General features: G+C 32.3%; 1 protein-coding gene across 1 annotated transcript in view; it reads right to left on the bottom strand.

Annotated features, from left to right (window-relative positions):
* The window catches only part of Sulf1 (Extracellular sulfatase Sulf1), a 61,741-nt gene that overhangs the window by 2,880 nt on the left and 43,540 nt on the right, over positions 1-15,321 (bottom strand). The window contains exons 4-12 of the mRNA XM_090119714.1: positions 9,616-9,767; positions 9,157-9,326; positions 3,882-4,020; positions 3,017-3,204; positions 2,626-2,790; positions 2,286-2,475; positions 1,998-2,136; positions 1,763-1,914; positions 80-1,554 (exon numbers count right to left, since the gene is read on the bottom strand). Coding sequence (XP_089975840.1) covers positions 80-1,554; positions 1,763-1,914; positions 1,998-2,136; positions 2,286-2,475; positions 2,626-2,790; positions 3,017-3,204; positions 3,882-4,020; positions 9,157-9,326; positions 9,616-9,767 — 2,770 coding nt within the window. The remainder of the gene's footprint in view (positions 1-79; positions 1,555-1,762; positions 1,915-1,997; positions 2,137-2,285; positions 2,476-2,625; positions 2,791-3,016; positions 3,205-3,881; positions 4,021-9,156; positions 9,327-9,615; positions 9,768-15,321) is intronic.

Raw genomic sequence — 15,321 nt, 5'->3', positions numbered from 1 at the left:
ACATGTACCTAATTTAATAAACGAACAAACAGAAGAAAAGACAACTGTAAATTTATTATAACAATGTCTATTAACTTACCGATTTTCTTCACAGTAACAAACATGCTTGTCTTCATTTTCAATAAACAGAGGATGTAATCTTTTTTGAAATATATCTGTAGGCTTACTAAATATATCCATATTGTTTGGAGTACCCCTATTAGGGTTAAGTTTTTCATACTCTGAAGCATCAAATCTCGTTGGTCCCAAGTTCCCAGCAGTAGACGATACAGGCCTTCCTTTAGAAACAAATCGGGGCGTTTCCGTAGTTCTTTGAATCGACTTATTATGCATATGGTTTTGATGATGGGAAGGTATAACGTCTGCTTCAGAATTATAATACTTCGCGGTGGTATAAAAATCAGTTGCTGCTGTTGTGCTATCAGTTTTTGGAACAGATAAATTTGCAAACGGATCTCTGATGCTCGATGATTCCATCATTCGTGAAAATTCGGTGGTAATTTCATCAATTGTTGTTGATAAACTGTATAGCGTACTTTTTTCGACAACTTCTATATTTTTGTCGGAATTATCGTCGTTGGTAATAATTGTTGTGACTTGAGGTTTCGGTAAATCTTCAAGAATTTTTGTTCTATTATTGGAAATATTACTACTGTTTATACTATGTATCTCGAATATATTTGGCATAGTGGTTGTATTATTTTTTAATTGTATTTGTAAAATATCATCCTTTATGTTAGTGTTTACTGTAGGTACACTATACTCATTTGTGTGTTTTAACTTTTTTTCAAATAAATCAGTATTTCTCTGTTTAGGCTTTAGTCTTTGTATTCGAAATTTGCGCATGGAATCTTTATTGGTATTATTGCCATTTGCTATAGTCTTGTTCTGCACGCGGTTTATTATGTACGATGGATTAATAGTTTGAACTTCTACTTGAGCAGGCTTGCTAATTTTTAAATGTCTTTTAATTTCTTTTAAATCTTCTAATTTTGTTTTTAGCTGTCTTATTTGATCTTCTAAACTTAATCTGTTAGTATGCCAGGCTTTTAAATCATTGTATATAACTTGTGAGCAATTAACTGTGCCATCCTTTTCAAGTTTGCACTCTAATGTTGAATCATTGTTATTAATCATGCCTTGATTTCTTTGTTTGTGTTTGTTATGATTCCAGTGTTGTGCCCTTCTTTTGCTTCTCTTATGATCTATAGTATCTTTGGTACGTTCGTAAGCTTCTAAGAAGGCTTCAGTCTCTTTTATCAGTTTGTCTATTTTATCTTCGACGTTCTTTTTCTCAACTTCATTTAATGGTTCATTTTGGAAACTTAAATGACCTATACTAGGGTTTTCTTCAAGGATGCTATCAACTGTGTTGGGTTCAAAAACGTCGTTGTTCATAGAACGTTTAGTTCTAGTTATATTTTCTCTATGGAGATCAGCCGGTCGCCTAGCAATATTGCCGTCAGTTTCTAATCTTGTATATACTAGACCACTAGGTGTAAAACATGCGCATTTCTTTGTGCTCATTTTTGGCTGAGGTTCAATAACACTTGGCTGTAAGAAATATTACAGATACACATATTATAATAAAATTGGAGACAAATTTTATATCGATAGAGCTGTTTTTTAATTATCAATATGAAATAGGTATAAATAATTAAATAGTATAGTTAAGTGTAACCATCCTAATTATAAATATAAGTTTTATTAATGATATTATATCTGTATTCATATTGAATATCAAAATGCAATATTGTGCTACCTCGTATTTGCATTTGTGTTTTCTCCATCGACCGTTAACAAGCACACACTTCCATTTGCGTTTGTCAGAGCATGGAGCTCTTAGCTCAGCTTTTGAGCATTCCGCAGCTAGACGTGCTGCTTTTCCATTAATTATACTAGTCTCCGATGATTCTATAAGAACATTAAATTCACATTGAACATTTAAACTAACTAAAAACATAATTCAAACATGAATAAAGCATAAAGCTATGTACCTGACAAATAATTTTGTTCATTAGAGTTAGGATCATCAGCTTCCAGAACTTTCTCTAAACTGGCTTCAAGGATTGGATTGTGACTTTCATTTGATATTAACGGCTCAGAAGATTTACTTGCACCTGTTGCTGTAGTGCCCTGTATACAGAAAATCAATAACAAGAATTACGCCTTAATTTCGTAAACCACTTATTCATTTTTACATGGAATCACAAGTGAAAAAAATTATAAATGTAGACAAAATCAATCACTCAAACACATTGGCTTGCATAGTTAAAAAAACTCACATCATCATCATCATCAGTATCGTCGTCAAGTTCTAAAAAGTCATCTTCCGAATCGTAATCGAAATCCCCACTTTCCGAGGACGACTCAAAGGGATGTGGTGTTGTTGACTTTTCGTTCATTTCACGGCTGTACTTCTGAGCGCGCAGACGTTCTTCCATAATATGAGCTTGTGTTTCACGACGTCCAGAACTTAAAGATTTTAATATTATATTATAAAGTGTGATATGTATTAGTATGCAAAAACTAAACGTAGAGTAAGTATTTTTAATATACTGGCTGGAAAAAACGCTTGGCCAATGCAAAACTATTATTTAATCTCATGTTTGGCATGTTTCTTACCTCTCTACAAGGAAAGTATCGGGCCAATGTGCCGCAGCCACTCTTCTCCTTCTAGGCTGGAGCAGAGGCAGCAATGAACGACCATCCATGTGAGCAGGAGGGTCCACGCCACCCATATCCAGAAAAGTTGGCGCCAAATCTATATTCAGGACGATATCGTCGACACTGAAATTGATTTATGCTTTGTCATGTTACCTATATTTAAATAGAATTATCGGAATTGGACAAAGTTTATTTTTTTAAGATTAACTAATCATCATTAGTCACGTAACATTTTCTGCCAAAGAACTCGACTTCTCAATGATATTTAATTTAAATTGAAAAATAAGTACTAGCTCTATCTACATTTGTTTATAACATAAAACTATTATAAAGTGACATTATAACTTACACAGTGCCAGGTTCAACGCCGGGTCCACGAACTAGAAAAGGTACTCTAATATCAAACTCAAAAGGAAAACTTTTTCCCTTTACGAGCCCGAACTGTCCCAGGTGATACCCGTGGTCCGAGGTATACACGAGATACGTGTTATCTAATTCGCCGAGGGCCTTTAATTCTTGATACACCCGTTCTACTGCCTGCAATATTGAACATAATTATTAACATCGTCTTACGTCATAATCTTTTACTGGCTCAGCATAGTTTGTATCTTCATTATTTTAATTATACATCACAAAACCGATGAGAGGAATTTTTAATAGTTAAATTTAAACAAATTAAGTTTTATTTGTTATGTTAAGTACTACTGTTTACATTTATTTTCATAATTAATATTGAAATAAATTCTAAATACATAAGTATGTTCTACTTATGTAGTATGATATGAGATAGCTCATTCGTGGAGGTAATCTTAAAATATGATCATAAACAATGTTAATATTTTATATGCCACTCGTCTTTCTTCGGACTAGAAGCGTTTTGATTTTTTGCTCAAGTAACATTTTAATGTGGCGTAACCGAAAATAACAGATTTTGAGATGAATAGTCCTGCTTTATAATTATTAATTGCAGCCATTAAATTTTATAAATTGCCTGGAGAGTGCAATGCAATCTGAATGGTAAATTACATTGTAGTTAGTAGAAATATTACGATGTTTCGTTATTAGACTAGTTTTCTTACTTATTGGAGTTATTATTAGGCGCATTGGATGTTACATAACTTTAATTTATGATATTCAGTTATAGTATGGTTTAAAATAGGCGAATTCCGATAATATAGAAGTCATATTTTTTCCTAACTTCTGAATAATATTACCATATCAACGCTCTGCAGTGTCTGCAAGCGTTTGGTCATCAAGAGGTCTGTGAACTGGCGGTGAATGGGTTTCATTTTCTCCGTTACACGAAGTATCCATTGCTTGTCAGGATTTGGCGCCATGTCATATGTAGGTGTGCTGAAATAATGAATACGGTTATAATACGACATGATAATTATTTTCGACTTTCATAGGTAAGAATTATTATAACGTAATTATATAATAGACCAGAATATATTGTAAATATCTAGTTGTATAAATGATTTTTTTATTGGTAGAGCGAAACTTGGCCAAAAAGTAGCGTGGTGGAAGAAGCTTGCGCATATAAAAATGTACTAAAACTTGATGCGCAAGCTTCCCCCACCACGCTACTTTTTGGCCAAGAAGTTTGCCGGGCTATAACTATCAATAAGTTTAACTACCTTATGCAATAGATGTCATACATAAATAGAGATTGATTACAAACATCTAAGAAATTACATATAACCGGATTTAGGTAACCTAATAATGCACACAACATAATATTATATTTAGAAAAAAATCCATATTATGATTTATAAATAATAATTCGAATTGCATAATTAAATAAATTGTAGAGAAGTAATGGTTTATTTCATCAAACAAAAATATTGTAATTTTAAACCTGAGTTAAAAATGTAATTATTATGCTGCTTGTGCAATTATCCGCCTTGCCGGAACTTGATCTAAAGCTGAGCAAAAAACTAAAACAATAATCAATTAATTAACCCGTTTAATTGACAAGTGCGAAATATGTGGCATGCGGTTTATCGTCATGCATCGGCGCAAAAAGACTAAACAAAGATAATTTCACTTATTTATAGAAAAAAATAATTATTTATACTGATAGATAATAATTGTAACACTATAATAGTTATTTAATATTTATTAACCATGTCAATTTGAAATGCAACATATTACTTTCCCAATAAATGTGCCAGTTCATACTTCCTTATAAAAAGTGAATAGTAAATCACCAACCATATCACCAACCGTATCATCACCAACGTTCGATGGGTGTGTCTTTTTTGTATGGAGTCATAAAATACCTACCTACTATACTAAATAATCAAACTTAAATATCTACTTATAATAAATAATCAAACAAAAATTAAATAGCGATCTGCCAGTCTTAAACTTCAAAATCACTAAAAGTTAATAAATCATGTAAACAAAAACATAACAGAAATAAAGGTATTAATGACAAAAAAGTAAAAACAAAGCTTTACACACTAATGAATCTAAAACCCTTGATAAAGGTCTTGATAAACCTTAAACAACATTCGCCGATGTTATCATTTTGTTATATATTTTGTAGTTTTTTTAAGTGGTATCATTACAATATTTTAAAATTAAAATACTTTTTATGTGTTTATTTTTTATTGCAATCCTGTTTGTCGGCTCGACCCCCAGACAGGTTTGGTGGCCACACAATACGACAAAATCAATAAGAGATGCTGAACATATTATAACAACGATTTAGATCTCGAATTTTTATCATAAATCGTAGGTGTATGAACTTATTCTAATGTATAAATTCAGAACAGTTTCAGATACATCGCTTTGAATGTACCTACCTAACTACCAGTTAAAGGCATAATAACAAATATGTAAACTATGTTCTTATTTAATGTACCTAATTTACATTACATACCTACATTAACCAAAAAAGTAAATTTAAAATCATATTACAGGCCCCCACGTTGTAGGTAAACAAATTCGATACACCTGTTAGTTCTATGATTTGCATTATTAGCTCTCGAAGTAAACCTGAATATTAAAAAAAAAAACACTGGCAGTTGCCAACTTTACTCCGGGCGGTGGCGCCCAGACGGTGTGCGAAAAACTCTATAAAATATACCTACCTACGTCTATATTATAACCTCAGCCATAACACGGAAGCCATCAAAGCCATAAATGTATAAAGTCATTAATCACATCAAGATGCAAATAACTTACTCGAGACAAAAAAGCATAGGAGGTGCAGTTGTTTTTATACGTAAATCAGTTTTGGTAAAACGTCACTTATAAATTCGACTCGTGTATCTTAATATTCTCGATAGGTATTACGAAAAGTATTAAGGGATAACCATACTTCCTTTTCGTATTCTTTTTGTATAAAATAGTTCCTTGGTGGTCTCATTAAAAAATCAGATTATCTGATCTTGGATTTGAATGCATTTTTTTAGTGCCACATTAATTATCTGTCATTGGGTTCCGAATATTAAAAATCGTTTTTTTTTATATTTGCGAGCTAGTTTGAATAGAGATTAAAATTTAGAATAAGGTATTTAAATAAAATATACACTGTATGCTCCAGGTAGCCCGCCCTATTATCTACTGGCTCATTAAAAAAAAAACATAAATAATATTACGTCTTCGTGGCACGTAATCGTGTATGCAGTTTACTGCAATAACGGTGATTCCTTAGTACAGTTCCTCCCTACTAGAAAGACATAGAAAACTACTATAATATTTAACAGTAAACACATTCATTAATAATTTTCCAATTATCACGAACTACGTTCAATTCCAAGTAATAAACCTCAACAATAATTTGTATGTACCTAGCATGCGTGAAATATACAAGATTTATGCTCTTTAACAAGACATTATCTTACAGTTGTAATATTTTATATCTCAATGTACAGCAGTTTGCTATTTTTTCCATGAAAAATAAATCGGCGTTGGGTTAGCTAAAGGCAAAATTATTCACAGCGGTAAGTACTCATGTTGGTACGTGAAATTTTGGTGTTCAGAAAAAAAACAAGGTCGTTACAAGGTTCTTATGCTAATAATATTCCACACGGTTCCGTAGTTGCTCTTAAGATAAATTACTTGATAAAATCACTTGTTCGTAAACACGCCATGCAATCGATTATAATGTTTGTAAAATATATTTCGCATTGATGTCATGATCATTATGTTTATTCAATAAAAAACAAATTATTTTAAATTAATTTTAAGTAACGAGATTCCCTTCAGAAATGATGTATTTAAATGTATTGTGAATTTATGAAAAGATACTTAGTACAGTAAAATGCAGTAGGTACCTAGTATCTATCTACCTACCTACCTATCTTCAAGTCTTTTGTTTCTTCAAAAATTTTACCTAAAGATTAAGTAGTCGTTCTATATATTATTATGTTACATTGTTGCAGGCTAGACGAGTTTAATTGACATAATAGCTTCCGTTGTAGACAAGTGTAAGGGTCACTCTCTCCATGGTTGAAGAACCCTAAAACACGGTCAGCTCCTTAAATATTTAAGGGATGTAAAGATGGCCGCTAAGCTCGCAAAAATACCGAAGCAATTAGAGTTTTTGTTGAAACATTTAAGAAACGTGCTCCGTAAGTCTGGTAAAGATTCTCCTCTCATTTTGATTTAATTTTAACGGTTTCAATATTGCATATTTTGTTATACACAGAACGAAATAAATACATACATACGATATACTTTTTGTGTTTCTCTGTTTGCAAAAATCCATTACTATAATTTTGAATCCAAATCAAACTTTTGCACATGCAAAACCACTAGAATCTGTGCCTACTTAGGTATATATACTCCATACACCTAGGCATATTTTTATGCATACATATTTTTATTATTGTTTTTATAGTAGGTAATATGGAAGTCGGTAGAAAGACTTCTTTGAATAAAATTAAGGCTCTTCTTGATTGTATCAAAAAATATTGTATAAATTACAAAATGCAAATGCTGTTAAGGTTCACCCGGTTGACTTGTGAGGAAGCTGTCGTAGAAGCGAATGGAATGGAATGAATAGCTGTCTTTATATAATACGTACATACTTCTCAGACTTGCAGGCATTTTTGAATGAAAATTCCGATGCTTCTTCGTGAGCATACTTGTATAATCGCAATGTTATGATGATACTGATAACTAGTATAATATTACATCAGATTTAGTTAATCTTCACATAACAAACTTGCAATAAATTATATTGGGTATAATTTATTGCAAGAATTTCACCGTTATGATTTTTATTTTTATTTTTGAAACCTACTTACTTAATTTTTTTTCTCTAAATCTAAATCTACTAAATCTAAATCTACTTACTAAACTTTTTACTAGTTACTAACCTTAAATTAATTTTAAATTTTAAGCGATACCTTCATGATACCTTTAACCTATTGAATAATTTGAATAAACCATAGATAATCATAAACCATAGATAATCTTTATACTATGTAAAAGCCATGAAAATGTGTGGAACATCGTCCGAATTTTACTGTTTACCTTTTTTTATGAGAAACTAGCGGTCCGCCCCGGCTTCGCCCGTGGTACATATTTACGTTTTCTCTACATAAAAACCATCCTGGTACTTCAAGGAATATAATAAAAAAAGAATTATCGAAATCGGTCCACCCGTTCTCGAGTTATGCGCTTACCAACACATTTTGCGATTCATTTTTATATATAAGAAGAAGAAGACAAGTGACGAAAAAATTATTAAATGTGTGGAGATGACGTATGATGACGTTGAGTAAATGCGGAAGACTAGGAATTGAATTTCTCTTTTTATCATTGGCTTTTTTATAATTGGATACAGGTAACATTAGACAATCTATTGTACCCAATAAGCAAATGTTGACAAAATTTCATTTCACAATTATTTTTTATTACTTGTGCACACATAAAGCTCAATTTCTCTTATTTTAGGTAAAGTAAGATTATTAGATTTAGATTTTATGATATGGTACCTAATTTTATTGAATCATTCTAACAGTATGCTAAATAAGTCTAAACTATTAATTATAATATGTATCATCCTAGCTGACTATTAATCATAATATGATGATTATTGAAATGTTATTCGATCGTCTCAAGTGCTTTCACACACGGGACGTGTGATGCGACGTCTCAAAATTAAATGAAGAAACTAGATTTCCGCCCGCGGCTACGCCCGCGTTTTCAAAGGAAAACCCGCATAGTTCCCGATCCCGTGGGATTTCCGGGATAAAACCTATTCTATGTGTTAATCCAAGTTACCCTCTATATGTGTGCTAAATTTCATTGTAATCGGTTCAGTAGTTTTTACGTGAAAGATTAACAAACATCCATACATCCATACTTACAAACTTTCGCCTTTATAATAGTATTAAGAAAGATATTAAGATACATCAGTACGAATGTCTTACTTTTATGAAATATAATTACCATTTTATGATCATAAAGCGGATCATAGGCCGGTAAAATGTGCCAAAATATTAATTTGGTCATAATAGATATACTCACTGGTGTGTCGTTACATTGAAGAATAGATGCGAATACTGCGGCGCCGAGTCTTCAGGCCCGTGTGGGGCCGGGAAAGACATAACAAGCAGTACCGGTTTCCTCGTAAATCTTCGCTTCGACGCTCTCAAAAACGCTATTGAGTCATTCGCAATTAAATCTGGATAGTAATCCTGGAACAATAACAATTATATGTAGCTGGCTTGTTGCCAATGTCGCTGTAAATCATCGCATTGTTTACTGTTTCATTCTTGGAAATAAGCTGCCATTACAAATTCGTAAAATAAATACACTATGCACACACACATATTGGAAAATTTGCGGGCTTAAATTACAGCAGGCTATGTCGTATTTATACTTAGGACGTAGATATAATATAATCCTGTAACCTGTTTAAAATGCATGTAACAATTTTATTAAATTATTAAACCGAAGTATATGATAACAATAATATTAACTTACCTTAAAATAATCATCTCCGTGTTTGATCTTCTTCCCATTCATGTTAATACTGTAGTTGTAATACTTTGAGTTCATAATAAGGCCGCCCCATTCACGCCAGCCAGGTGGGATGTAGGAACCGTTGTATTTGTTCAAATATTTGCCGAAATAACCTGTGAACAAAATATACAATTTAAATCAACTTGATGGTATAAAGAAATAAATAATAGCCACTAAATTAAACGACGTTACATTATTAACGACGCCATTAAACGTATCTACATGTATGTGTTCGTCTGCTTGTAAGTTTGCTGCTGCATTTAGTTTTAATGAAAAAAAAGAAAGGTAAGAAAGAATTATTATGTTCGGAAAGTATCCATATAAAACAACAATAAGAAGACCTCTTATACAGGCTAATTCTATCAAACGATAACAAAACATAATAGAAGTATATAAATTCATATCATCATTTGGCACCATAACTCATTTATATGATCGGCGTCCCGTATCCAAATTTTAAGAAGACCTTTAACCTCATTAAGACCTGCAGATATTTATCGGTCCCAGGGCAGAGAGCTTTGCTCCTATTTCACGGAGGACTCTGGAATTTCATTTCGCCCGACCTTAATCTCTTCACGGACGTTGACTGAAATCTCTCACCCCCTTTTATGACCGCTCGAAATGCTTGCATTGCTTTTCGCTGCTTAATTGAAAAAATGCTAAATTGATTAAAGAGCTTATCTCTGACGATTTTATTGTTTTTTTTCTGTGTGAGAAGGAACTAAGTAGATGGATGAAAAAAATGGAATTTTAATACAATTAATACATATAAGCTTTAAATCGGCACTTATTGATAACAGAGAATGGGAAATAATAAATTTTAGATAAATGTAATAGTGCACGAAAAATATTTAACTAATAAAAGTTCTTTAAATATTTTCATACTTCGGAGAAAGTACCACATTCTAACAGAACAAGGTTGTTAAAGTGAAATGCTTTTATATTGAAAACTTTTAACGATACTCTCAGAGTGAGAGGTCAATATCCAATTTCCGTCCCTCATGTCCTCACTTTAAATTTTGATAATAATATTCCTTCTTGCGATGTGCATTTCATAGAGTAGGTACCTACCTCGCATATTTATATCTTATAATGTAACTTTATTCTACAAAATGATAATAAGCCCAAATAAATACCCTCCGAAAATGTCATGTTATCTGGAGTAACTAGTTAAAAATTGTATCTTAAATTGTAACCTACATCCAATTTTATTTTATTTTAACGAGCCAACACAGTGCTTAACCCACATCGTTGTTAAAAACTCAAAAATTTCGAGCGGTAAGTGACACCATTTCTTCGTTCCGTTGTCATTCAAAACGTAACGAGCTCACCTTAGCCCCTGGCACTTTCCTGGCGCAATCTTTGTTACCTCATAATTTATTATTTTAATTAAATCCTTTTAAACTGTTCGCCTTTTCCAGGTCCATTCACTATCTATAGATGGAAAATTTCAATAGAGTATAATTAATTGTGGTTTTAATTAATGTTCAAATCATTTTTTACCTCGGCTGTAAGCAATTTAACCTATTCAAAAGGAATTATATACAAAACAATTCATAATAGCCACTAGACATCAATAAATCTTAAATTATTACAATAATGTATAATAAAATATGAGGTTTCTTAATAACTTGACGTCTGATTTGTTAAACTTTTGATATGCACGGAAATGTCCTGCAAAATGCAAATGCATTAACTAGTTCGATTTTATCTATGGCCTCCACTCAACAGCTCTAAGTTATTTCACAGGCCAACAACTTACTAATTCGTTTAATATTGAACGGCAATTAATCATTTCCACAGTGCTTGTTGCAGTCGCTGATGTAATTTACGGTCTCTTAGAGATGATAATAGATTTTAAATGCTATGTTATTTTGAGCGCTTAGAGTTACCCTTACATTGTAGTTGAAATACTATTATTGTGATAACGTTGTATTGCTAGCATTCTTGACCTACATCGGTCCTAATAAAAGGCGTCCTTGGAACATTAATCATCTTCAATAATAGTTATCACTGCGACTACCTACATCGCTAGAGATTGTTATTGGAAAAAATCGACGCTGTCACTATTTAATTATTAATGTAGTTCTATTAAATGCCTTGTAGTTATTTATATTAAATTTTAATTTAACTTTATCGGGGTTATCGCAATTTAACGATATTCCCGGAACTGTTTCTTCGATTTGTTCGATCTTTATTTAAATTGAATGTATATCTATATGTTTCTGCACTTAACAGTAGCACAGATTAGTAGATATAGTTCGTACTAATTAACGTTTCATATTTACGACAGTTAAGTCTATTTGGTTTTTGCCGAACCAAAAAAAAATACTTTTTGCTTTACAAATCTTATATCTATAGATACAGTATCTCATACATTAATTGATTGGCAAGATAATAATTGTACAGTAAAATAACTAGTTGGTAGATACATATCCTGGTGAGTCAATCGTAATAAATATGTCAATGGTTCCCCACTTATCTTTACATTTAACGAACGTGATGTCACGCAACACTGCTTAATTTACACAATCACTTTCAGACTATGGTAGATCTAATTCTAGTATTTTATGAGTCAACAATAGAGCTAAATTCTGTAAACTGCGACTGCTTTGTGTACTGCGAGTTCATGCGATTGTAGAACACTTATTAATCAAACTTTGTATAATGTAATGTAACCTAACAATCTCAATATCATTAGTAAAATAGGGTAGGTGCCTTGCTAATTTATTATTGGATTACTACAATAATAAGGTCAAAAATTAAGCCTCAAAGATTTTACAGGCCTTAACGAACGTGGTAGACTTTTGCATTAAAGCCTCTCTAAGTTCGTGCAAACACACCTCGTTTTATTTTACTTCTAAAGTTGATTTGTTATATCATTCTAAGCATTCTATTAAAGCATTCCAAAATGAAATGAAAAGTGATTTCCATAATAGCTTGAATCGAATGGTTCATTGACAACAGTTGTGAATCGTGTGCGCAGAGGCAGCGAGGCGCCCGCGCCGCGCCGCCCACACTCAGGCGCGAGCGGAAGCAATTAAACCTACAAAGGTACAAATTAAGAATCACCTATTATTGGAACGTGTTTCTGAGAACAGTTTTTCTAACTTATTTATTTAATAACAATAGTCGTCAACCTCCTACACTAGTTTTTACAGCTTTGTATTTAGATCTGAAATCAGTTGTACGGTTTCCACGGGCATATGTAGTATTCGTTTTAATTGTGTGAAAATATCGCACTGAATACATTAATCATATGTAGATATTATATGATGATGTTATAACAACAGCCTCCCCTAATATGAAAACTGTATGATATATTCAGTGAATTTAGCGAGCAGTTAAGCTTAATCTAATTTACAAGCATGTTATGAATGTAATTTAACGAGGTGGTGAAGTGGCACGTGCGACACCCACACGAGCCAAGCGGAAGTGCCGTCCGCTTTGAACATCTACCCGCAAACTGGCTACCGAAATGCGTGCTAAGAGATAAGCTTTAAGCGTACCTATATAATATGTTTATAAGAAAATATATTTGGCAAATTATTATGTAAACTTTTTATATTCTGTGCGTGAGAGTACATGCGTAATTATTTGCTGATATGATTGAATCACGATTGAATCGTTCATACTTGTACATATCTTAATTTTTGAAGATTTAATTTAAAACTAACATTCAGAGCTTTATTCGTTATAAATGATTGATTCTATTTTATTCTATCCTTTTATTATTTAATTGACGTTAAACATTATTTTCCTATCGGAACAGGGGATTTGGAAAGTGGGGAAGACAAAAGAAGAATATTCTGAAATTGATATTTTTTAAGACTTTCATTCACATACATGTTGTACTAACAATGGACCACAATATAAACTCAAGTATTTGCGTGACCCACGTGGGCGTTCCACACTAACTGCCGATTATACAAATCTATGAATTATTTAACAGTGTCCGATGTCGCAAGCTATCGCTAGAGCAACGCTATAAATCTGTAAGTACAATAAATATTTATTGGAATTATACACTATCGCATTATTTACTCCTTAGAAACGTTAGCGCTCTTAATATTTGCTTTAGTATTTTATGTGCAACAACGACAATTATTAGTCTCAAAGTTATAGTGCAAATCGTTTGAATACAATTCAAATAAACATCTACACATAGATTTTAGAAGACAGTCAATAATTTTGAACTTATAGCTTTTCTTGGAAAGTCTTTCTATATGTTAAGATATTGTTTACAAAATAAATAGGCTATCACTATAATGCAAAGTATCATTATTCACATTACAATGTGTACCATTCGAGAAAGCTGTTATCACTTTATCAGGCCAGATGTTTTCTGAGAAATCACTACAAATACATTATTAACGCTTGCTATATTCTGTAACACAAAATTATGTGAATAAATTTTCTACTTGGATTATAACATGCCTTTTAGTATACATGTAGTTGCAAAAATAGAATTAATAATAGCCTAAGCATGATGTTGTATGAAGATGTATAGTAAAATAAGCTGATAAGATAAACAACAATATTCTATGAATTTTTAGTGAAATAAGTGAAACTGTAAACTTGGTAAAGTTGACCGCCTTCTCGGCACAGTGGTTGACGCGTAAGCGTGGAACCGAGGGGTGATGGGTTCGATTACCGGTGGAGACGAAGAAAAAAAATGTCTCGGTCTGGAAGGACACAGACGGTTGATCATCTACTTGTCCCTAAAGAAAAATCGGTCAGCGAAACAGATGTATGCATAATGCATCTGCCCTTCATCCCACAAGGGGACATGGGACCTCATTTTTTAAACTTGGTTAAGTAACTACTAACTACCTACAAAATAAACGTATCTGAAACACTACCAGTGAAACAAATCAATTCCCGAAGTTTTAGGAATCCAGATGTTTATCAAAACATTCCGTGATATTTTTTTAGCTTATTTTAATGGCAATGACCAAAAATAAACTAACGAGCTGCTATCGACAGTGGGTGGGCACCGTAACAAGATCCAGTCAAGGACGTCCATTGACAACTTAATTAGGAACACAATGCTCACCGATAATAGCTGTGTTTATTCTACTGCGATCAATAATATTCATCTAACCCAATCCCAAGGAATGGAAATCCTCCGGTTTTGGGAATTTCGCTTACTAAATAAAATGCCTACCTATTATACAAAAAAACAGACTAGGTAAAATAGACAAACTTATCACCGACAGACTGATTATCAGAACAATTTTTTTAATTCGAAATATATAGGTACGTATAAAATTTATACACGCGCGGAGTTGGGACCCCGATCCATCCATCCATCCAAATATCTTTTTCTAGAAAAATCGCCACTTCTCAAAATTTCGTAATGTTGTTATAATTGTAAAAACCATTTTTTTATTTACTCGTAATTGACACCACGTTTTGCCAAAACCACACAATCCCAATTTCAAACTGTGGTTTCAAATATCATCAGTAATAAGCAACCGCACCACTGAAATATGTTTGACATTTTAGTGCTTTACATTATAAATGACTTCCGTTTAAGTCGTTATAATTCAGAACAATTTAATTTACAAGTACCACATTTAGGAATGTTGGAATTTATGAACTGACTTAAAATATACGGATTACAAATAAATCTTTCAATGAGAATGTAATACTAATAAATCAATG

This window comes from Colias eurytheme, chromosome 3 (assembly GCF_061535395.1).
Source record: "Colias eurytheme isolate Ceu_HAF_F1 chromosome 3, ilColEury1 Martin Lab GWU primary, whole genome shotgun sequence".
In the NCBI taxonomy this organism is placed as follows: Eukaryota; Metazoa; Arthropoda; class Insecta; order Lepidoptera; family Pieridae; genus Colias; species Colias eurytheme.
The sequence above is the reverse complement of the archived record's forward strand: the minus strand, read 5'-3'. Positions and strand labels throughout refer to the sequence as shown.